General features: G+C 37.9%; 3 protein-coding genes, 1 non-coding gene and 1 pseudogene across 4 annotated transcripts; 3 read left to right on the forward strand and 2 right to left on the reverse strand.

Moving 5' to 3' along the window:
• The first annotated feature begins 901 nt into the window (after window positions 1-901).
• On the forward strand, window positions 902-2,402 carry LOC101298413. The gene is made up of 3 exons (XM_004297789.1): window positions 902-1,040; window positions 1,225-2,299; window positions 2,389-2,402. The coding sequence occupies exons 2-3, from the start codon at window positions 1,318-1,320 to the stop codon at window positions 2,400-2,402; spliced, it is 996 nt and encodes a 331-aa protein (XP_004297837.1). The 5' UTR covers window positions 902-1,040; window positions 1,225-1,317.
• LOC101307480 (splicing factor U2AF 50 kDa subunit-like) lies at window positions 1,864-8,913 on the forward strand. The gene is made up of 9 exons (XM_004296342.1): window positions 1,864-2,682; window positions 2,785-2,922; window positions 5,166-5,252; window positions 6,098-6,139; window positions 6,273-6,362; window positions 6,871-6,978; window positions 7,074-7,166; window positions 7,682-7,761; window positions 7,870-8,913. The coding sequence occupies exons 1-9, from the start codon at window positions 2,425-2,427 to the stop codon at window positions 8,600-8,602; spliced, it is 1,629 nt and encodes a 542-aa protein (XP_004296390.1). The 5' UTR covers window positions 1,864-2,424; the 3' UTR covers window positions 8,603-8,913.
• A 163-nt stretch (window positions 8,914-9,076) lies between these two features.
• LOC101307774 (GDSL esterase/lipase At5g45910-like) lies at window positions 9,077-11,158 on the forward strand. Its single transcript, XM_004296343.1, has 5 exons — window positions 9,077-9,359; window positions 9,464-9,694; window positions 9,782-9,930; window positions 10,159-10,435; window positions 10,817-11,158. Exons 1-5 carry the CDS (start codon window positions 9,122-9,124, stop codon window positions 11,020-11,022), a joined length of 1,101 nt encoding a protein of 366 aa, XP_004296391.1. The 5' UTR covers window positions 9,077-9,121; the 3' UTR covers window positions 11,023-11,158.
• Window positions 11,159-11,178: 20 nt separating this feature from the next.
• Window positions 11,179-11,251, reverse strand: TRNAA-AGC. Its single transcript has one exon. It is a non-coding gene; the product is annotated as a tRNA-Ala (tRNA).
• A 113-nt stretch (window positions 11,252-11,364) lies between these two features.
• On the reverse strand, window positions 11,365-17,257 carry LOC101298702 (annotated as a pseudogene).
• Between the last annotated feature and the right edge of the window lie 7,254 nt (window positions 17,258-24,511).

The following is a 24,511-nucleotide window of genomic DNA, read 5'->3' on the forward strand; positions in this document are numbered from 1 at the left end:
GACTAAATGTTATGCTTGGCAAGTTCATTTGAGCTGATACATTTACATTCATCCTAGATTATTGTCAATCATCTATTTTGATGTTTGTTCAAAATTGGACTCGTTGATTGTAATTTAGATATTTTCCCACATCATAATTCGAAAGAGAATCGAACTATAATCTAGATCTAACTAAATTTCAAACTTTTTCTTTTTGAAGACTTTCATTCTTTTAAGCCCTAAAATTGTGACATACAAGAAAAACTATTTCTTTCTTTGTTATTACGGGTGGGGTCACCTCGATCAATTACGTTAACAAGTTAGTAACATACCCACACAATCAGTGTTCGGACCAGATTAATCTCCCGACGCAGGTACACGAACACAAAGGCCTCTCGAATTTACCGGTCATAATCTGGTGGGAGTTTGGACTTAAACTCTAGACATTAGAGTTTCATACCAGGCAATTCGACCAACTTTACCACACAAAGTGGTTTTTGTTTTTATTAAATAAAATTCATTCAATAAAACTGCAATTACAAAGCATTCACAACACATCCACATGAGATTAAAACTACGAGCCATTAACTCTAATAAAAAATACTTGTCTTCACTCTGAAGAGGAGAGACTGTCATGTCAAGAAATTTAACAAGAGCCGAATTAGGTAAGCGACCAAGTTGACTTGACCAAAATATGTAAAATGTAAATTTATAAATATATCTAGTGACATAAGTCTCTTAATGTAAGTGAGAGGTCGTGAGTTCGTTCGACTCTGAGTATTGTAACACATTAATTATGTATTTGATCAAAAATTAATAAATATAAAATATACTATTAAAATAATCAAGAAAGGTGTTATGTGGATAACTGGTTTTCTAGGTTCCCCAATATTCCTAATTTCTCAATTTCGTTTTCACTCTCGGGCATCAGCTGCGCTTCTTCTCCTTGTTCCCGCTAAACCCTTGAGTTAGGCCTTCACAACTGTTCGCCGCCACATCTTGGCCCCCAAAAAGATACAATCTTTTCTTCTTAGTTTCTTCAACAACAGATCTTTATACAGGTTTGCTATCTTCATTGAACTTTACTATATCTTGTTCCTGTAATTCGGAAATAAAGGTGTTAGCTTTCTTGGGTTTCATTCAGAATTTGAAGATATTAGATTCAATTTATGCTTCTTGCAATTTTGATTGTGTCAAACATGGTTCTTATTAGTAATATCAAATGCTCTTTGTTTCTTGGTGCAGGGATACTCACTTTGATATACCAACCATAGAAATGAGGTAGAAAGTTGAGCTCTTTGTGTTTCTTGGTTTAGTTGTGCATTTAGAGTGGGGAAGATGAGCACATCGTCTAGTAGGCGGCACAAAAAGGAAGTGCATGACCATGAGGAAGAAAGTGCTGCTAGGACAAGGCCTTTGAGTTATGAAGAGATTATGCTTAGGAGGAAGGATAAGAAGTTGTGTGATAATGTCGTGACAGAAGCTACTGTTGAAAATGTTTCAGAGCCTTTTGAGTCTGGAAGGGGTGAGAGATGGGATAATGATTTGGCCGCTGTTGTTGAAAAGCCTTTGTCGGAGGAGCCGGTAAAGGAAAGCTCCGGAAAGAAAGAAAGATATAGTTCTAAGAGTAGTAAAACGGAAGACGATGTTGTTAAAGGGAGAGTTAGAAGAAGCAATGAGCCAGAGAGCTTGAAGGATAAGCCAAAAAAAGATACAAGAAGTGGAGGTAGAGGAGACAAAACTGACAGAGAAGTACATGGTAGGAGGAAAATTGACAAGGATTCAATTGATGAGTCTGTCAAGAAGCAGTCACGAGATTATTCAACAAGAAAAGAAAGACATTTGGACAGTAGAGGGGAACATGAAAGAGAAACCAAGAGAAAATACCAACATGAAAATGATGAGAAAATCAGAGACAGAAATGCTGCAAAGAAACATGATCCAGGAAAGCTTCGCGCTTTAGAATTTTCAGAGAGAAAGGAGAGGAAAGAATCATCAAAGTCACACTTTGAAGAATCAAGACGTAAAAGGGGAAGATCGTGGAGTAGAGACCGTGGGAATAGACATAGGTTAAGATCTCTCTCACCAAGGGCACACAAACATGCTTCAAATAATTTGGGGCCTCGCAGTGATGTATCATCCCATTCGCTCAAAGATAGGACTGGAAGACAACATTTGGGTATTGATAGTAGTAGAGTGTCTTCTAATGGCTCAAGCAGCCACTATCAGCGACATGATGAGTCTGCAAATAGACTTGGCGGCTATTCCCCTAGGAAGAGAAGGACTGAGTCTGCTATTAAGACTCCATCCCCACCCAATCGTTCACCTGAAAAGAAAAAAGCTAGGTGGGATCCCCCCCTTGCATCAACTGACAAGTCATTATCTAGTTCAGTTGCTTCTCGTTTCCAGTCATCAAACAGTAATGTAACGTCAAATATACATGGGATGGCCATTGCTGTTTCTGTTGCCTCAACCACCACAACATCTATTCCCGGAGTTTCTCCTGATTCTATATTGACTAAGAAAAATGCTTCCATTGACTCTGTCCAATTAACACAAGCCACCCGGCGTATGAGGAGGCTTCATGTAGAAAATATTCCATCTACAACCTCTGAAAGCACTTTGGTAGAATCTCTGAATAATTTTTTGTTATCTTCGGGGGTAAATCATATTCAAGGAACACGACCCTGCATCAGTTGTGTGGTAAGTTAATATTATTTCTGAGCATGTATTGTTGATCCTTGTGATAAATTTGGATACAAGTCAAAAATGAGGAATACCTTAACTATTTGGTTTTAACTTCAGATTAACAAAGAGAAGGGGCAAGCTCTTGTGGAGTTTCTTACACCTGAAGACGCTTTGGCTGCTCTGGCATTTGATGGCACTTCATTCTTTGGTTCTATTCTCAAAATCAGGCGCCCTAAGGACTTTATTGACGTTGCTGTAAGAATCTTTCCTACCTTGCATGCTTTTTATTGTTTCGAATGTATTGTTAGTAGTCTAATCTTATCCTTTTGATGCATGACCTATAAAATCATTTCTTTGGTTAACCACTTTTTTATTGTTCTTATTTAAAAAGAAACAATGCACCTATTTCTTTAGTACCTTATGTGTTTGATCTTATGTGTTTTAACATATAAGTTTGTGTTAACTGCTGCAAAAACACACAATGTAGCATATACTTGGAAAACGTATACAAGTGGCTTAAAACATTACGCTATTTGATGGAGTGTTTCCCTTCAACTGATCTTTGATTTTGTATCTGTTTATACATGCTACCCTCTCGTCTTCTTTTCTTTCTGTAACGGGAGGGAAGGATGGATGTAGAGCAGTGCAAGAAAAAGAAGAGCCTTAATATCCCATTGAACTTATGCTCGTCTTGAGTACTTGGCTTTATACCTTTTCTATTTGATGGAGTCGGTCATAAAGACATCCACAGAACTAGGATTGGTCTTGGCTGTGCAATTTTGTTTAGTGTCACTTTGTTTGTCCACTAGTAACTTAAGTGTGTTTTTGCACATTGGAGGGAGTATCAAGACTCAAGAGTGTTCTTGTTAAATTTAACTCTGGGATATATTACTGTAGCTTCATAAACTTTTATTATAAATCGAATAATATACTTGTGTGTCCTGCTACATCAGCTTTGTTTTCTGACGGTCATGTTGGAATCTCTTAAATAGGGTGTTTATGTTGGGTATGTCGTAATTCACATTCAGGATGGTGATGAAGCTGACTCTTAATAAGAATATTTCCAGGTGCAGTGACAAGTTTGCTGTGCTTGCAGCTTATTCTCTTAATTTTGGATTTGGGTCGATGAGCTAGGTTCTTAAAATGTGAATCTTAATGACATGGAGTACAATTTTATTTGATGTTCATCATTTTTAAATTGCATTTGATATAGACTTTTAGGGTTCACCTATGCTCTTTCTTATTGTTAGTATCTACTGGTTTGATTTCCTGATTGATGTGCTTGACTTTCAAGCCAATTTTAGCCTTAGACCCAACTTGTTGTCATACACTTCTTTGTAGTGTTCTTGCAAACTCTATTTTTTTCCGTGCTTTTTTTAAAGTTGTCCAAACAATTCTTTTCATAGCATATTGCAGACATCATCAAAAACATGAAGATGGTTGACGAGGAGCTTCTTCTCTGTTTGTTTGATTGTTTAGGGAGTAATATGATACATTCATACAACAGTGCTTAAGATGGTCAGTCCATTCCAGTGTTTGTTTTCCTGTTTCTGTTGTTTGTTTGTTTGTTTTGTTTTTTTTTAATTGATCAATTAATTAATTCATATTTAACCAACCTGTAGACTCCCTATATTATCTGGAGGACTAGGTGAGTAGAGATAAATAATTTTGAAGCTCATTCCTGGGTGGCTACAGTTATTTTGAATTACAAGCCAATGGTCACCGTGTTTCTATGTGTTGCCTACTTGCCCTCTTACTAACAAAATGACTCATCCTTGTTGGTATTGCCTTTAATCCTATGCTCTAGGCAAGAACAGTTTATCTCCGCCATGCAGTCTTTAATTGTGAAACCTATGGGCTATATCATCCAAAGATACAGACTTGACTTACCTCTTTAAAAGCCTGAGGGGTCTATAATATTAAATAGTCTGATATTTTATTTTATTCTTTCATAACTTATTTATCATTTACTGAATCTAGCCCTTAAGTATAAACATCCAGCGGCATTTTGATACCTGTTATTCTTGAAGTTTGAAGTCTGCGGTTTCATTGTATTCATTCTCTGACTAGAAAGATGAGGACCTAGGTTAGATGATATATTTAAGAAATTCAACTGGTGAACTCTTTTGACCAGTTATCCAATTGTTTGATAGGTTGATTACATTTTCTGATTGGAGAATTAGCAGATGATGAAAATGCTACTTAGTGTTGAAGATTTTGTAGTGTCTTGTACGAAAGATTCCGTTGATTTTTTATTTTATTCTCAGTAATTGATTTTATATATTTTCTTGTGACCATATGCCAATTAAAAGACCATAATAAAAGCAGAAGCTTTGATACCAATAATTTAATGTTTGAATCCAACAATTCGGTGCCTATTGCTGTAACATGAACTATTTTTGGTTGAACTACTATCTACTGCTGCTTTGCCAAATCTGAGGTATATTGTCCTTATCATCCATGGAGCAGGTTTTCAGACAGTTGCTATTTTCATGCAGACTGGTGACCATGACCCCGAGAAATCAGTGGCTGCAGCTGATGGTATTGTGACAATAAGTGATGTTGTGAATGATTCTCCTAACAAGGTACATTGGTAAAACTTGACATCGGTATTGCCTAATTAACTTCTCTTACCACAATTTTCAGTCTTGACCTTTGTCTTTACACTTGACTCATTAGTATACTGGAAAATGATTATAGTTAGGTGGTCTCATAATGTACTACTCAAGGTAAAAGGTTGGTGTGGTTTAAACAGCAGATTAAGAATTGATGGTGCTCACAACAATATTTAAGCTAATCAAACTGTTACTGTACTAAGAGAGCTCTTCTCATAAAACTTTTACAATTGGATTTGGGGTATTCGGTTATGTTATGTTATCTCATATTGAGTTTATTTAGGTCTTTCAGAATTAGATCGATGATCATACCTAACATGGTGTTTATTATAAATTAAAATCTACATGAAAGTTTACTTATTTGGATAACACTTAAGTTCTTGCCTTTTTCTGACGAAGTTTGGAAACATCCATGCTATTTTCGTTACGCATGATTAAGATAATTTTGAATAAGTTTCAGTGATTTTAAGAGCTATTGTAGTAAACTCCATTTTTTCGTCTGGGTAAAATTATAATATGTTAAGACAACCTGTGGCCTTACCTAAAGAGTTGTACAAACACGCAAAGGGGACATATCATCACCACCATTACCTTTTGTATTGAGGAATGTCTCTGGATTAACATTACTGATACCTTATATGATGGTTGTTTATTGACTTTTCTTTCTAATGTGTTACCTTCATAGTTTAGAAAGTGTCAAATGTTTACCTTGTTGCTTGAGTCAGTGAGTCTGTACTGTAGGTTAAATGTCAGATGCACTCGCACTTGTTGATATCTGGACCTTTCATGTTTTTCATTTTTCTGTGTTTCTGCAGATTTTCATTGGTGGGATATCAAAGGTTCTTTCCTCAGAAATGGTAAATATGTACAATGCTTATGATGCACTTCACTTTCTTCACCAAAACCTATTCTGCTCTGTCTTTCTCTTCTCTTCTTTTTCTATGCTCATCTACCACTTTAGTGACCAACCTTTTTATGCTACTTTTTCAGCTTCTGGAAATCGTTAGTGTCTTTGGACCTTTGAAGGCATACCATTTTGAGGCCAATGAGGAACTTACTGAACCATATGCTTTTCTAGAGGTAATGCAACATTTATAGCTCTTATGAAACTTATTTTCTGTAAATTCTCTGTACGGGGTCAATATATATATGCTTGTTACATCTTCCGACTTTCTCATGTTGCAGTTGTAATGGTTCCATGTGGACTCTTGGATAAATTCTAGTTAAATAACCATACAAGTCATCCAACCTTTGATTTGAAAGTCCTAATTTTCCTCATTAGAGACGCACACACCCATACTCCGTAGGGATAGGGAGAGTCTCTTAGTGTTAGTGTGTGTGTGTACATGTGCTTGCACAATTTAGTGCACTTAATTTTCTTACAGATATTTTTGTAGTTTTGATTAGTATTGTTATATAACATTCTTCTTGTGGAGAAGCATCTGTGTTTTACATATATATCAATTACCATTGTTCATTTTGGATTGTGATGCTGGATCCATTTTTCTTCATCTTCTTCCATCTTTGAAGATTGAATGTTTTGTTTCCCTTTCTTCTTAACCTCGCTGACTTCCGGATGTTGCATCAGTATGTCGACCAGTCAGTAACTCTCAAAGCCTGTGCGGGTCTGAATGGTATAAAATTGGGAGGGAGAGTGATAACTGTGGTTCAGGCCATTCGTAGTGGATCATCCTCGGTACTAATACCACCCTTCTTTCTTAAACTTCGATTTATCCGTGTCCACTGATTTCCATGTAGATGTTTTCTGATGGAATAACTGACATATGCTAGGTAAATAGTGGAAATGCATCAGTTTATGAGATCCCAGAACATGCAAAGCCGCTTCTCAAACAACCATCACACATCCTAAAGCTTAGAAATGTGGTAAGGTCTTTTCTTGTTTGATCATATACTTCATTATTTATGTTAGTTGTCTCATTTATTTATTTTTGTATTTATTTTATTTTTTCCCCCTTTCCCCCACACCAATAGGGGAAAGTATCAAAACTAATACTGTCAGATTATTTATTTTGCGCCCTTGTGTTAGACTTCTTATTAAAGTCATGGAAAATAAGAGGATTAATCAAGGGTACTATCACATTCCCATTTGTAGAATTCACTCCTGCCTTTGAGTTCTTTTGAGTAAATGAATGGATATTGAATGAGAAACAAGGGTGCAAACGTACAAATGGGAGTGTGAAGATACACCAGTCCACAGGATATATGTAGACACATATACTAATATTGAAATACATACATATAAGGGATTTACCAGTTTTGGGTCTTCTGAGCAATTAAAAGCTTAGTGAAAATGGCATCACTTGAATATTGAATAGTAAGATGTATAGTTTATACAGGATCACTTATGATCCTTTTTCTTTTTCCACATTGTGAATTAGTTCAATCTGGAGAACATGTCATCACTGTCTGAACAAGAGATCGAAGAAGTCCTGGAAGATGTGCGATTAGAATGTGCCAGGTCCCTGACAAATTTAAAATTTCACCTTTTGACTGTCTTTTTGGATTTTTATTTGGTTGTTTTATTAGCGATGCTTTCGATTAAATCTTCAAGACTTCAATGCTGCAGGTTTGGTATGGTTAAATCTGTAAAGATTGTCAAGCATGCAAACAATCACGTTGTCACTACTGGAGCGTGTGAAGCTGTCAACAATGTAGAATCTGGTGGGCAATGGCAAAATTATTCCAAAGAAAAAGGAGCAAAAACAGACACTTTGGACGAACATATTGATAAGGACGTCAAGGTAACTAGTGGAGTGAAGCTTACAGGAGAACTTAAAGAAGATGAAGTCCCAGAAAGCAATTGCCTTGGTTTTGATAAACCAGCAGATGATTTAGTAGAGGACAAGTCATGTCAAATAGGTCAACTAGATAAAGATACTGAAATCCAAGGAAGTGATGACTTATCTAATCAAGATTCTGAAGAACTCACTAACCTGCCAAACAGCAAGGAAGATGCATCAGAGTGTAATGATAAAACTTCTGAAGTTACAAGGATACAGAATTCTATGCCAGAGGAAGTTGATGGTGAGAATCAAGATACTTTTGCTGGAACAGTTGACAATGTGGGAGCAGAAACCGACTCTATTCTGGAGAGTGAAACTAAGGAGCAGCATAATGGGAAGGAGAGTGATTTTGATCCTGGAAGTATATTTGAGCCAGGGAGTGTCTTTGTTGAGTTTGGGAGGACAGAAGCTTCTTGGATGGCAGCGCACTGCTTACATGGGCGAGTTTTTGAGGATCGGATTGTGACAGTGGAGTATGTCGCCTCTGATCATTACAGGGCTCATTTTTCAAACTGAGCATGTACGGTTGCTAATTACATGACATGTACTTTTCAATGGTAGTCGGTGATTCATTTTAGCTGGTTGCTATGATAGTGCCATGTAAATCCAGTTGGAGAAATCAAAATTAGAGTTTCATCAAGGAAATGTTATTTTGAAATATTCAGTTTGATTTAACCTAATGCAGACTAGAGTAGGAAATGATCAGGTGGACTCTTTTATTCTTATCATTGGCTGAGCCACGTTTCTGAAGATTAGGTCCTTTCCTTTTGGCCAGTACGGTCTTTTGACCAAACGTAAAATTCAATTTCTCAATAGAGATTCTAGATATATGGCATTGGCAGGTGAACAACATTGGCACCTACCTTCATGTTTTACCTTTAGGTACCTTCAGTCTTGTCATGTAGGGTCAAAGCCAGTCATGGTTGTCGGCAGCTACATTTAGCTTATAATTCCTCCACCATTCTTGACACTACTTAAATGGTTGAGAGAGCTTAATGCATGCTGATGAAACAGAATTGCCAATAGTTGTTAAACATGAAGCTGTTTTTCCTGCTAGCTACTTTGTGCTTCTTCACTTTGGGCAGAGTCTCATCAGGTCTTCCAAAATATGAAGCAATATTCAACTTCGGAGACTCCCTCAGTGACACTGGAAATTTCCTTCTCTCCGATCCCCTCGCATCCCAAGTCATTGCTAAGCTACCTTATGGAGAGACCTTTTTCCACCATGCAACCGGCCGGTCCTCCGACGGCCGCCTTATTGTTGACTTCATCGGTAACTATCATCGATCTCCTCCCTCTCATACTATAATGTATATAATTTGTATGATAAGGTTTGACCACCCTATATATATGGTAACATTTTGACATTTTTTGTAGCTGAGGCATGTGAGTTGCCGCATTTACCACCTTATTTAGCCCTAAAGAAAGGCGGCCAAAACTTTTACCGAGGAGTAAACTTTGCTGTTGCCGGAGCTACTGTACTTGCACCTGAATTCCTTTCCAAGCTGTTGCGAGGTAAAGTGGGAGCAATGCTCACAAACTATTCCTTAAGCGCTCAGCTTGGTTGGTTCAAGGAGCTCAAGCCCTCACTTTGCAACACCAAACAAGGTAATTAACTAACAAATGTCTAACTATATATGCGAGTATATGCATTCTTACGTACGTCTCAAAAGTTCGAGTTTGAATTCTTCACAGAATGTGAGAGCTACTTCAACAAGGCTCTGTTTCTGGTGGGGGAGATCGGTGGAAACGATTACAACTACGGTTTCTTTGCTGGTGGGAGCATTAAACAGCTCAAAGCCTTGGTGCCTCTTGTTGTGGATGCAATCACTATGGCCACCAGTGTATGTCACATCAAACAGTTGTCACTATTGATATACAAATTTTAGCGAGTGTAGCATTAACACGTCAAAATACCTAGTTCTTAAAAATCTCCAAATGAGTGTGACGGAAACCCTCTTTAATATTATGGATAGGAACTCGAAAACTTCAAATTTCAATACGATATAAGTACATAAAATTTGAGTCGCCTTCTATAGTATGTGATCTTATTCGGTTCTTGTGGTAACTAGGTATTGATAGAGGAAGGAGCAGTGGAGCTAGTGGTGCCTGGAAATTTGCCAATTGGGTGCTTAGCAGTCTACTTGACTTTTAATGGAAGCCCTAACAAAGCTTATTATGATAAACGAAATGGGTGTTTGAAGGCGTTCAATGCTTTTGCCAAGTACCATAACAAAGAGCTCAAACGTGCCCTAGGAACAGTGGAACAAAAATACCCTCATGCAAGGATCATATATGCCGACTACTATGGTGCTTCCATGCCTTTTTTTCATGCTCCTCAACACTATGGTGAGAGTTGAGACCACTTGCTTCCTTTCTTTGTATTTTCCATATGTGCTTCTATGCTTTCACCCTCTTTTTTTTAGAAGTGTTTTCACCCTTTTAGACTACCAGCGTTTACATCCTAATTTTCTTTTCATATATATACACGTAGTATTATCTGATTTGAAACGTAAAAATGACTAACGTCTAAGACCCACAATAATGATAACCGATAAAAATGATTGACATGTCTGCCAATATAAAAAGTGAAAATGAATAAAACTTAAAAGACTGTTATTTATGTCGAAACATGTAGCTCACTTTAGTTTTATTCAATAATTTTTTCATTAAAGTTTCGGAAAGTACTGCATTTTAACATGTATTTACTGTTAATTACAATTTGATTAGGGTTCACAAGTGGGAGTCTAGATGTTTGTTGTGGAGGAGGAGGACCATACAACTTCAACAATTCAGCAAGGTGTGGACAAATTGGTTCCAAGGTCTGCAAAGATCCATCTTCGTATGCAAATTGGGATGGAATTCACTTAACACAAGCAGCTTATAGCCACATTGCCAAGGGTTTGATCCATGGAAAGTTCACCATCCCCATCTAGCTTGCTTCTGGTTCAGGTAGTTTGCCATTTAACTCCCCAGTAAAACTAAGAAAACTGATGTATGAATAAGGAGTTTAAACACTTCATGGCTTTAATTCACAAACCCAGCTGAACCTTGTGGAGTAAATTTGTAAAAAAAAAAAGATGAAAATAAGATGGAGATGCGGGGTATCGATCCCCGTACCTCTCGCATGCTAAGCGAGCGCTCTACCATCTGAGCTACATCCCCATTGTCGTAAAGTTATTCAATTATATGATAATTAGATTTTTGTTATTAAAGTTACAAACCCATGCATACAAAACCTATTTCAACACAAGTATGATTCTAATCGTATGTTAAGATCAAGAATCAAAATCCTCCTTCTCATGATCCATGAGCTGCCAAGAACCATCATCCATTTGAACCATCCCTTTGTCCTTCTCGCAACGCCAAGAAACCGGCACAAGATACTCGTCCTTGAGAGCGTCATTGCTTGTGTTAACCAGTGCTATGTCACGCTTCACTTCCAACTTGAACCCTCCTTTACTCCCTTGTGTTCCTGCAACTCCATGCAAATGCCCTTCCAAGTTATGCCAACTCGCCACGCTTCCGGGGCTCTTCAAGTAGCTCGACTTTCGAGTGTCGATTCCCAGCTCTTCTCCCACCTCAGCATAGCCTACTAGAAATGGATAGTTGGGGACAATATCGAGTGCGTTGCGAACTCGCAAGACTCGGAGGTTTTGGTAGCTAGAGAAGAGTTTCTTGAAGTTTGAGTCTCCCACACGAGGGCAAGCAAATACAAAGGCTGTTACTGGACATGATGAGAGTTTATTTGCTGTCCGGTCTTTCGGTTTGTTGATACCGTTTGGCAACAGTGTCAACTGCACTGAGTGTTGCAATTGCTGCTCCCAAACTGTGCCCTGTTATGGTTATGCTGATTTCTTCATCCTTGTATTGCTCTACTAGTCTGCTCACCTCAGCAAGAACCTGCCAGAAGTACCAAAATTGAGGGAGGAAAGAGCTCAAAGTTAGTGAGAAATGTTGTTTATATGGTAGCTAAACTATAGTTTAAACATGTTATTTTCGGAAAACTTAAGACACACGTACACCAATTTTAATTTTAGCAACTGTTACAATAATTTCTTCAATTTTCATCAATAATCTTATGTTCTTGCAAACTTAAACCTGGTTTCTGGCACTGGTTTTGTTGAAAGGCGAATGTGAATCATCAGAAGTATAGATGAGTACCATCCTTGGTGCACCTTAGCATCAGCCTTCTCATTGTTAAGAGTGTAGCAATTGTATTGCAAAAGGGTAGTATCGTCATCTTCTATGATTGCCTATATATTGCTGTAAACCTCTCTTGTTGATTGAATACAACACAGTCACGATGTAGTCCATATATCTTCTGCGTTTCCTTACGTTTTCAGCTCTTTAGATTCAATAAACCTTGATTCCTATATCAGAGCCAGGTTAAAGTAGGGTAGTTTGGTCTTTTAGTTATCCAACTTAGTTACCTTGTTATATCTACATTTTACAATCAATGAGAATAGCCACAATATAGTCTCCGAACTCTTCAACGTTTCTTTACTTTCTTGTTCTTTCATTTTCAATAAATCTCTTATTCCTAACATGGTATCCAATCTAGTACCTTGTGGCTTCTGTGATTAGGTTTTTGCTTCCGCAAATTTTCATTCTCTTAGATTTGGTTTCCCCCAATTTCAAAACCCTAGGCCGTTTCCCCCAATTTTTTATTCTCTCGGATCTGAATCGCTAGTTGCTACCTCTGCATCTCCTCGAGCTCTGTGTTCATCGAAACACGCTTCATCTATCGGTTCGTTCCTGAATCTGAGAGCTCATCGGTGTTTCGGTTCTTTGATTTTCCGATGTCACTCTGGTGTTACGTACGTCTAAGGGGGTGATGTTAGTGGTCTCTGGTCTGTTCCTCTCATCCTCCAAAACGCAGTCGTTTTGTCCAAATTCAGAGCATCCAGCACTTTGCTTCAATTTCATAGCATCTGGTAATTTCTTCCTGATTTAGGGATATCTATCTCTTGGAACATGAAATCTCTTTCTGAAATACGATTGTTCTATTTGCTTCATCAGTTTTCCAATTTATTTTTCTATCAAAGTTTGTTTGCCGTTAACCAAAAGAAGAAAGGTGACGAAGCAGTTTATTTTTCTTTTGTTTTGGACTGGTGAATTGGGTTGAGAAGTTGGATTGTAGAATTGATTTGAATGGCTCTGGGTGCTGGTTATGTTTATTTTTGGGAGATAGTTTCCTATGATCTAGTATTGAAGCTAGCAGTTGGTAGTATGGTTTTTGGAATGCTTTTCTGGTAGTATTGTTGCATTTGATGATGAGGACAGTAGAAGCTATATATATATATCAGTCTCTTTTCAGAGTGGGATCCCTTTTTGAAATTAAAGTAAGGGACTCCTTATTTCGCTCACTTTCAGGTCGTATTTCCATATCTCAACCGTACAATGTCTAAAACACAGTGTGTAGATCATTCTTACAAAGTTTCATCAAATTTGAAGGTCATTGGGGAATCGTAATTTACACGAACGGTTCAGTTTGGACAACTTTTGTTCTGTTGATTTATTTAATCTAATTCGGTATCCAAATGATCTTTAAATTTGATGAAACTTTATAGGAATGATCTACACACTGTGCTTTAGACATTGTAAGGTTGAGATGTGGAAATACGACCTGAAAGTGAGTGAGATAAAAAGCCCCTTATTTTAATTTCAAAGAGGGATCCCACTCTCGAAGGGGACTGATATATATATATATATATATATATATATATTAATTGATATGGTTCTGGAATCGCATACTCTTGGGCTACTTATGGTTTCAGCATTCTTCTATTGTGTCTTTTAATTGTAAAGTATGAAAGCTCAATGATAAGTTGGTATTCTTGTTGATGGAGACTACTAAGTTGTTGCTCTATGCCTTGAATTGCTCCGGATTTCCAGCTTTGTTGTTTGATGCTTCTATTTGAATGGTGGTCCTTGATGAAATGTTGCTGTGAACTTGCTAGAATTGAGAATCTGCAATTGGAGTTTCATCTGCCTCTCACACAGCTGCATGTTTAATCTCTTCAAACTATCCAGAACACATAGCAAATTTTGATATTATCTCTCAGATTTGGTAATTCTATCACTTGGATTCATGGATTCTTTCTTTGATTTGGCTATTGTGCTCAATACTGTCAGTTTTTCGTTTCTTTTCTTTTATCAAAGATGTGTCTGCCATCAACCAAAGAAGAAGGTGATGAAGCAGTTTTAAATCTTGATTTTTCGGACCGGTGAATCGGCCTAATGAGTTGGATTATGGTTTAGGTGTATGGGTCTGTGTGCTTGTTCTGCCTAATTGAGAGATATGGTGTTGAAATTTTCAAGTTGCTATGGAGGTTTTCTGGATAGATGTGTTCTGGGAATGGGTTCATGACTCTGGTGAATAGCATTCTGAAGAGGGATTGGTTGTAGTTGAAAGGAGCATAAATATGCGACGATATGATGGTTAATTCCCCTCTTTACTTTGTTAGTTTATCGTATTTTCCATTTGATTTAGTTATTTTTATGTTTATTAGGTGTTTCGGAGCAAAGAAGGGAATCTGAAGCAAAAGAGGAGAAATCTTGAAGGAAAATGAATCCATGTCGTGGAAGGAAATAATTATGAAGATCTGCCAGAAATTATCATCTAACTTCGACTGAGGATTGTGATCAGTTCACAATGATCCAGACGATGAGTTATATATCAATAGAAAGCTACGAGAGTCTACTTTCTAGAACTTTTTACGGATCGTCAATACCTATTTTGGAGAAGAAGTTATGATCATTTTAGTGGCCGAAAGTCAGTCTGCCCGAATTTTTGATTTGGACCGAAACTTCAATTTCAAGGCCCAATCCAAATCAGCTGGCCCATGAACGTAAATTGGGGCTTCTCTAACCCTAATATCATCAGATACACAAGATGAAAAAAAAAAGAAGGAAGAAGTGGGAAAGAAATAGAACGCAAGAATCAGACGAACAAGCTCTTCTCAAGGATTCTCCAAGATCGGTTATTGTTGTCTTCCCCTTCCACGAACTCTTTTGTGTTTTTAATTTTCATTATGTGTAAGTAAACTCATAGTAGCTAGGCGGCTGTTGAAGCCCCTAGACATGATTCATAACATGCTTTGATTTTCAATTTGTTTTTGCAATTAATAAGATTGAGGTTTTGTTTACCGATTGTTCATCGATGAATTCTTTGTGTGTGTGCTTTGGAGGCCTACTTAGTATACATGTTAGGGTTCTAATACTTTGATTATTTGATGCCTGGGTCAATATCGGATCCCTCAAATTGTCTAGAGAAGTAATCGGTAGTTTTCACTAGCAAGTAGACGAAACCCTAGGTTTAGCAAGACGCTAAGTTTATTGCGATGCCTAGTGTTTGCTCAAACTCTTTTCATGCTTATTGATCTCTGCTTGTTTAACCTAATAAACGTACCTTTAGGTTACAATGTTTGAGAATAGTTTAGGTGTAGAACACTTCCTGCCTAACGTACAAAGTAAGAAAGAGTAATAGATTGTGCTCAAGCGTACCGAGTCAATCTGAGCATCTTCAATTGAGTTAGTTGGTCACAAATTGGACAAAGTGTGTTGTGTGTGATTGTCGGGGGTGGATACTTCCTCCCTAGCTAGTCTCATTATCTTGATTTTCAACTACTTTGAAATCAGTTTTCAGTTTTCTTATCTTCTGTTCGTCATATTCCCGTATTTTATTTCCCTATCAAATCAACTCCGATTTATCTCAAATTTTGTGTGCTAGACGCTCTGTGTGTCTAGTATACCTCTGTAAATTTTCTTATTTTTCTGAGCAATCTAGATTAGGTTTTACTTTTATTTTTCGACTGTTGTTCAATAGGAGCTGCAGTCACGTTTTGTGACTTTTGTTGAAGCTTTTAGTTTAACTTAATCCTCTGCGGGAGACCCTTATTTCTCTATATGACAATCGACAAATTTACAGGAGAATAAGGAAAATAAATAGCTTTTAATTTAGCTATCAGTAGTTACGACTTGAATGGCGCTTGTCGAGAGGAGATGACAATATTGCTTCTTGTTGGTTATATGTTGTTGGTCGTGGTAATTATGAATGATTTCAAAGAGTGTAAGGCCATAAAATTGCAGAAGAATGATTATGGTAGTGTGCAACCATCAACAATTTTCAATGTATCAGTTTTTCAAATTTTCATAGATATACAGATTTCCAGAATTGTTCAGTCTTTTAGATGGTTTCTTTGCTGTCCTGCTGCCATGATTATCCTCTGCTCTACTGCGACCAAGGCATCCTAAGTTTGGAAGAATCACATATTGCTGCAGTGATATTGGGTTTTGATTTTGAGATGATATCTTGTATTTTTTGGGCTATAGTTGTGTAGTTTGCAGGCAACCATAATGCTTAGTCATCTTCTATGATTGCCTATATATTGCTGTAAACCTCTCTTGCTGATTGAATACAACACAGTCAGGATGTAGTCCATATATCTTCTGCGTTACGTTTTCAGCTCTTTAGATTCAATAAACCTTGATTCCTATCACTCATGACCTAGTATATTTGAAGCAGAAACCATATTGAACTGCAAGTCATTAACCCACTCCAAGGATCTAACAGTACCTCTCCAAGCAATCACAATATCCCTCCTGCCCAACAAAACATTCCCCTCATCTGTGGCAACAACAACATACCCTATCCAATTCAATTCTTTTGCTCCAAGCTTCCCTTGACAAAGACTTGACGATAAATGCTTCCGGGACTTGAATTTGTGAAGTTGCATACACAAACTTGGTCACATTGTACCTAAATGCATTGCCCTTCTCTAAACCAACTCTCGAGAAGAAGCTCTTCCTAGCATACCTGCTGCTTCCTGCAAACTTTGATGCCCTCTCTGTGTTGAAGGCATCATATGTAGCTTGAGCCATTTCACCGTAGTGAATTATGTACTTTCGGAGATCTATGTCGAGGGGATCCAATAGGCCTTCCCAGTTGTTTTCGCCGCTTAGTTTCTTCCATCTTTTCGCAATGCTGTGCTTACTACTAATGGTATCCATCTTTTTTTGTGACCAAACATTCTTGTTGGGATGATGAGTCTTACCGCCCTCTTTATATACACTCCTCGGAAAAATTAGAACGCATTTTGAAGAAGATTATGTGACGATTATTTGCATCATCACCTTGACCTTTGAAGCCTTGTAGGTTACTTCCATCATTTGAATGACGAAAAAGAATTTTATGATCCCATACAGTCACATGTTTAATCTTTGCTCCATTCGTCTCCAGATTTGTAATGGTTTCATAGACAAAAGCATGAGAAAGTTTGGAGTGCAATTCTGTAATTTTGTTGCTGCAAGCAATCTGATTGCATCTCCTAAATGAAACCCTATCTCTCTAACGAGGTTTGGTTAGAATATTCCACTACACTTGGCTTAGAAGGGACAAAGTTTCAACTTCAAATGCAATTCTCTAGCTTTATTTTTTGGCAAATTGGGTTTGGACTTTTAGAGAATTGGCTTTTCTATTTCTATATTGACACCATGAAAGAAATTACCATTTTTTTTTGTTGCAAAAAAGGAAGAGATGATCCCTTTTTTTGGTTGCAAAAAGAGAGAGGTTCATGGCTTTGCTTTCACTAAAAGGCAATATCAGTAGAAAATAAGGTTTCAATATGATTTAGAATGGTTCAATGTATATTTTTCTCCATATAGAAGGTTTATATAGAGATACAATTGTAGTGCTAATAAAAAAATATCTCCTACACCTATACATAATATTTAACCTACACATACAAGAAAAGTAAATATTTACAAATATTCTACACTCCCCCTCAAGTTGGTGCATAGATATCAATCAAGCTCAACTTGCCAACTGAGTCGTCAAACACTTTCCATGACACTCCTTTCATAAGAACATCTGCCAATTGGTCTTCTGTATACACAAAAAGAAAACAAATTATTTTCCTATCCAAGTTTTCCTTGATAAAATGCTGATCTACCTCCACATGCTTGGTCCGGTCATGTTGAACAGGATTATGAGCAATTTCAATTGCAGACGTATTATCACAAGGCAAGTCCATAGGTTGTTTGAGTTTAAAACCCAATTCTTTTAACACATTACAAATCCATAACATCTCACAAACTTCATGTGCCATTCCTCGAAATTCTGCTTCAGTACTTGACCTGGCAACAACCTTCTGCTTCTTACTACGCCAAGTTACAAGGTTTTCTCCAACAAATGTAAAATACCCAGATGTAGATCGTCAGTCAGTCTTATCACCAGCCCAATCAGCATCGGTGTACCTCACAACTTCCAACTCACCCTTCTTTTCAAACAACAAGCCTTTGCCAGGTGCCATCTTAAGATACTTCAAAATACGGTACACTGCATCCATATGCTCTTCACTGGGACAATGCATAAACTGACTAACCACACTCACAGCATAAGCAATATCAGGTCTGGTATGAGAAAGATAAATAAGTCTCCCTACTAGACGTTGATACCTTCCTTTATCAGTCGGGACTTGATCCAGATAAATGGCGAGGTTGTGGTTCATCTCAATTGGTGTCTCAACCGGTTTGCAGTCAAACATTCCGGTCTCAGCTAACAAATCAAGTACATACTTACGTTGGAACAAAGAAATCCCCTTCTTTGACCTTGCAACTTCAATTCCAAGAAAATAGTTCAATTGTCCAAGGTCCTTCATTTCAAACTCCTTTGAAAAATACTTCTGTAGGGCCTCCATCTCCTTTGGGTCATCCCTTGTGACAATCATATCATCAACATACACGATCAGAGCAGTGATCTTACCCTGACTACACTTGATGAACAAAGTGTTGTCTGAGTTGCTTTGTCTATAACCAAACACCTTCATTGATTTGGAGAATCTTCCAAACCAAGCTCTAGGAGATTGCTTCAAACCATACAAGGACTTCTTCAACTTACAAACCTTGCCGACATCGCATGGTTTACTTTTGACTCCTGGCGGCATGTCCATATACACCTCTTCCTCCAAGTTTCCATTGAGGAAAGCATTCTTCACATCAAACTGTCGCAGAGGCCAATCTTTAGTTGCTGCAAGTGAAATCAAGATTCGTACAATATTAATCTTTGCTACAGGTGCAAATGTTTCTTCATAATCAATGTCATACCGCTAGGTGTATCCCTTGGCAACCAACCTGCTTTATACCTGTCAATGCTCCCATCTGCTTTCAACTTTACGGTGAATACCCAACGGCATCCAACTGTCTTCTTCCCAGCTGGTTTAGGTACAATATCCCAAGTCGAGTTTTTCTGTAATGGCTCTAGTTCTTCGTGCATCGCCTGAGTCCACTTTGAATCCACCATTGCATCTTGTACAGTACTAGGAATAGAAACATTGGATAATTGATTAATGACAAGGGCGTGTGACTCGGACAATCTATGGTTAGATATGTAATTGGCTATAGGATACTTAGCTTTGGCTTTGATATCAGGTTCATATTGTTTCTTTGGAATACCCTTTGTAACCCTTTGTGATTTCCTAGACACAAAATTATCTACCCCATCCAAGTTATTTTGAAACAAAGGTACCTGTGAGGGGACATCTCTGGCAGATTCTTCAGCTAATGGTGTAGACAGGGGAAATCTTGACGGACCTGAACTTGAATCTGAAGAACTCTGATTTATCTCAACATGGGACCCATCTGGATCCATATGTGTGTTAGCGGCTTGTCCAGCCGTTTCAGGTATCGGCTTGGCTTCTGGTGAAGATTGGTACGGCTCAATGATGGGAGCTGAAACAATGCGGCTTGGCTGAGTGATGGAGCTGAAACGTCGAGGCTTGGAGGCGTCTGTTCAACTTCCTTTTCTTCCCGTGCAAGTTGCTGTGAACCACGTGGCCTAATAGCTAACATGACAGGCTGGGCAGGTCCACATGATGCCGGGCTGTGTTCTATGTCTGTATTAATTCCAAATCTCGACTCCAAAGATTCTATTTCATCAAACTCTTCGAAGTCAAATAATTGTCGAGTATTTCCTTCACAATATCTCTCCCCCTGAAGGGAAGACTCGGAGACTCCCCATGAATAGTATGGTTCAGATTCACGAAAAGAAACGTCCAAGGATACATGAATGGTGTCGGTGAGAGGATCGTAACACCGATAGCCTTTCTGGAACTCGGCATACCCATGAAAGATACACCGTTTGGCACGAGGATCAAGTTTGCTTCTTTGAGCCTTAGGAACATGAACATATACTACGCATCCGAAAACATGGGGCTCCAAGTTAGGCAAGGATGGTATGGAAAGAAGATGTTGAAGCTGCTGTAGAGGACTCTGAAATCCAATCACCCGAGAGAGAGTACGATTAATGAGGTAGGCAGCAGACTTCAAAGCTTCTCCCCAATATTCAAGAGGTACATTCATGCCAAATAAGGATGCGCGAACAACTTCAAGCAACTGACGATTCTTTCGCTCTGCCAAGCCATTCTGTTGAGGAGTATAGGAATTTGAAGTCTGATGTCGAATTCCATGAGCTTGCATAAATTCTTGCATGGGACCATTAACATATTCGCCACCACTGTCAGATTGAAAAACTCGAATAGCATGTTGATACTGTGTAGACACCATCTTGTGAAATTCTTTGAACAAGGAACAATATCACTCTTATTGTTCAATAGAGACACCCAAGTCATTCGAGTACAGTCATCAATAAAAGTCACATAATATCGAGTTCCAGAATAAGTAGGGATCTGGGCAAGTCCCCAAACATCAGAATGAATTTTCATGAACGGAATAGGACTTTTATTAAGACTAGGTGAATATGAAATCCTTTGGCTTTTAGCCAATTCACATACATCACAACGAAACTCTGAATCACTCATAGTTGAAAATAAATGGGGTTGTAGTTTCTTAAGATAACCAAAAGATAGATGTCCCAATTGCTTGTGCCATAACCATATTGTTGCCTTTGCATTCTCTACTCCACTGACCTGATTCACTTGTCCCAACTGTTGCTCTCCTTGCTCTGTTAGATCCAGGTAGTAAAGTTTTCCCTGTCTAGTACCATAACCGAGAACCCGTCGAGTTAGAATGTCTTGAAACACACAAAACGAAAGATAAAAAGTCACAATACATGATAATGCTTGAATGATTTGGCCAACTGGGAGGAGATTGTATGCTAATGATGGGACAACTAAAACAGAATCAAGGGTTAATGTGTTGGAGAGGACAATAGTGCCTTCTCTGGTAACCGGAGTGTGAGAGCCATCAGCAGTAGAAACAATATTTTGAGTGGAGGGTTTAAATTTTTCCAAGCGACTAGGATCATTAACCATGTGGTCTGACGCCCCTGAATCAATAATCCAAGAACTATTCCTAGATACCTTACCGGTCATACCTGTTTGTGCGACATTGGTGGATGCAACGGTGGATGGTTGATCTTCATCTGTAGTAGCTAAGGCAGCATTTGCTTGATTTTTTCGAGGTTTTCTTGTGAAATCCCATCAATCTGGGTAACCGATGACTTCATAGCATCGTCGCTTGCTATGACCCAAGTCGCCACAAACCGGACACTTGACATTTGCATAGGGATTTGGTTTTGCTGGGAAGCTACGTGGAGGAGCATTTGAGAAGCCTGGAGGAGGTCCTTGTTTGCGTTGGACAACCATAACAGAAGACTCAGAGGCATGTCCCATAACTTGTCGATTAGAATGCACTTTTCAAACATAGGCATAACTTTGCTCCAAGGTGAATTTTGGGTCTTTGCAAAGGATTTCACCACAAATCTGATCATACTCTGAATCGAGCCCACTAAGGAACATGTGAACTCGCATACGTGCCATAGTAGTCGTTTCTTGAACAACTCCAGCTACTGTGTTATTTTGAGAGGCAATACGTTGATCGATCTCCTGAAACATTCCCACCAATTCATTATAATAGGTAGGAAGTGGCCGACCATTTTGTCTTGCTGCAAAGCACTTATTCACTTCTTATTCATACATTGGATGATTATGATGGGATGTTGGCAAGTTGAAGAAGGCCAGTCTCCAACATATAAGACAATATTGGTGATGACACCAGATATGATATAGAAGATAGTTAAAATACACATATCGGTCTTACATATTGGATAATGACTTGGGAAGTTCTACGTACATAGTACCATAACACACTATAGGGCTAAACCTTAACAATTTCATTTGTTATGGTGTTTGTCGTCTATTATTTTTAGATTGAATCTTCATGTTAGAGTTGTGCTTCTCTATACAATATGAAAGCCAGAAGTCTAATAATATTGGAACAAAGACATTACGTACGCTACAAGTGGGTGAATCAATATATGTAACTCTCGGTTTGGATATGATGGATTTGTGATTTGGTTGCTATTCTTTCCGAGACGGAGCCAAGATTTTAAAGTAGTCTGGGTTATATTCGACTAAATTTTTGTATACTTTTTTGGTTTATTACCTTTAGAATTTTTTTTATTAGATTGTATTCTCATTTAAATTTCTACACCTATAATTTAAGATTTAGAAGGTAAGAATTAAAGAAGGATATTGATAGATCTCCTTGCAGAAGAGACATTTTTGAGGAATGTTGATAGGAAAACGGCTTGTTGATGATTTGGCTAATTCATGCATAGACTTGCACTTACGTTCATTTCAAAATGGGTGGGCTATGATTCATAAAGTAGAGTTTATTTCAACCTAAGTTAGCTTACAAATGAAGAGCAACTGAAATTCCTATGGGCTACAACCCAGATACCTTTCCACTACCATCCGTCCCTGAATTTCTTTCTCAGGAGAATCTTCTTTCGTCAACTTGCATTGTAGAAATTGGAAGTATATATGAAACCATCAAAGCTTCAAGATTTTCAGTGGGCTAGTAAGAGTCACAGTGAAACAATGAGGAAGTCCCAATTCAACTTTGGTGGCTACTGTCTTCTGGCTACTTATACAATAGATTAGGCGGGGGAATCGGCGGAGCTGGAAGACGTGCATATATCGATCCTTAATTAGAAGCTTTTTTTTTTAGAACATTAAATCTGTTCTTCATGCGTGGAGCTCCTCAATTTCATGTATTTCATGCCCCATAGAACTTTGAGTGTAGCTCATAGATCGGCTAGCTATAGTTAAATAGTTTTGATGTAGATGTGCAGCCCGATTGCTAGGGGCTTATTACCATACTCCAGACCTAAGTCTTCCGGCCACTAAAAAGAAGAAAAAGAAGAAAGTATATAATAGCCGTACGTACACTAACATATAGTCCTCAGTTCTGAAACGTTTTCGTCCAAAAAAATAAGGGTGTTGCTAAATGTACCCAACAAATGTCTAAGTAGACCCAGTATTATTTTTTAAGACAATTTTATCCCTGTTTCAATATAAGAAAATAAATTAAAATAAAACTGTGGTTTGTTCGTTCCTTCTAGGACTCATCCTCTACAAGATCTATTCACAATCTTGTGTTTCTAAACCATGATAAGTATATGTGTGTGATGAACAGATCGAGATCTTATAAGTATAAGTATATTTGATTATAAGGTTGATAGTTGAAAAGTAGAGGAGAAACTCCAAGGAGACACACGTCAATGGTTTGCTTCATGCGGAGAGATGGATCCTATCACTACAAATCCTATTCTTATAATTGTGTAATTAAAGAGAAAGAAGAATGATGGTTGGATCATTGGGAATCTGGGAAGTGCCCATATACAATAAGAATCATGGTCGCATGGTCAATTGTTTGGTGGTCTCTTAGATCTCTCTCAAACTTTTGTCCGCGATCTTCTTCACCTTCTTGTGAAATTTCATCTTTCATATATTTTGTATTTCAGTTGAATGCATCTTGAAACTAAGCACAAATATGAACAAGAACAATAATGGTAGATCGATGGCATTGATCTTCATACTGTTGTTGAAAGTTGAAACAGAACAACAAGAAGAGATGCTGGGTTTCCTTGTTTAATAACAATAATAATAGTTATATTTTTATATTCAATTACAGGGGCATAATAAGAAAATATATGACGAAAAATTGAGTGCTGGGTTTACTTAGTCATTTGCTGGATACATCTAACAGCACCCAAAAATAAAGGGTCTCAAATGTTAGTCTTAGTTTGCCCTAAATTCATTAGTGGACGTAGGGTACGTTGCCCTAAATTCATTAATGTTAGTCTTAATAAATCCATGCAATATTGGATTTATTTTTTTATGTCTGAGAAAATGCCCTATTGGAAGATGGAAGTTTGGAACTACCAATACATGTGCTGCGCGCATAGACTAAGAACTTTCCAAGTCTTCATTCCCAATTGGCCAATTGGCAAAGTTCTTATTGGCTATTGGATATTTGACCATAGGTTGCGCCACCGCATTCCCATGCCAAAGTCTATAAATCTGAATATGAAGTTGAACAATATTATATTGTGCTCCATATTCGAAGGCACACAGCTCTCTCTTCATGCTTGCATGCTTTGGCCTGGAGTCTTATTTT

This window comes from Fragaria vesca, linkage group LG4 (genome assembly GCF_000184155.1).
Source record: "Fragaria vesca subsp. vesca linkage group LG4, FraVesHawaii_1.0, whole genome shotgun sequence".
In the NCBI taxonomy this organism is placed as follows: Eukaryota; Viridiplantae; Streptophyta; class Magnoliopsida; order Rosales; family Rosaceae; genus Fragaria; species Fragaria vesca.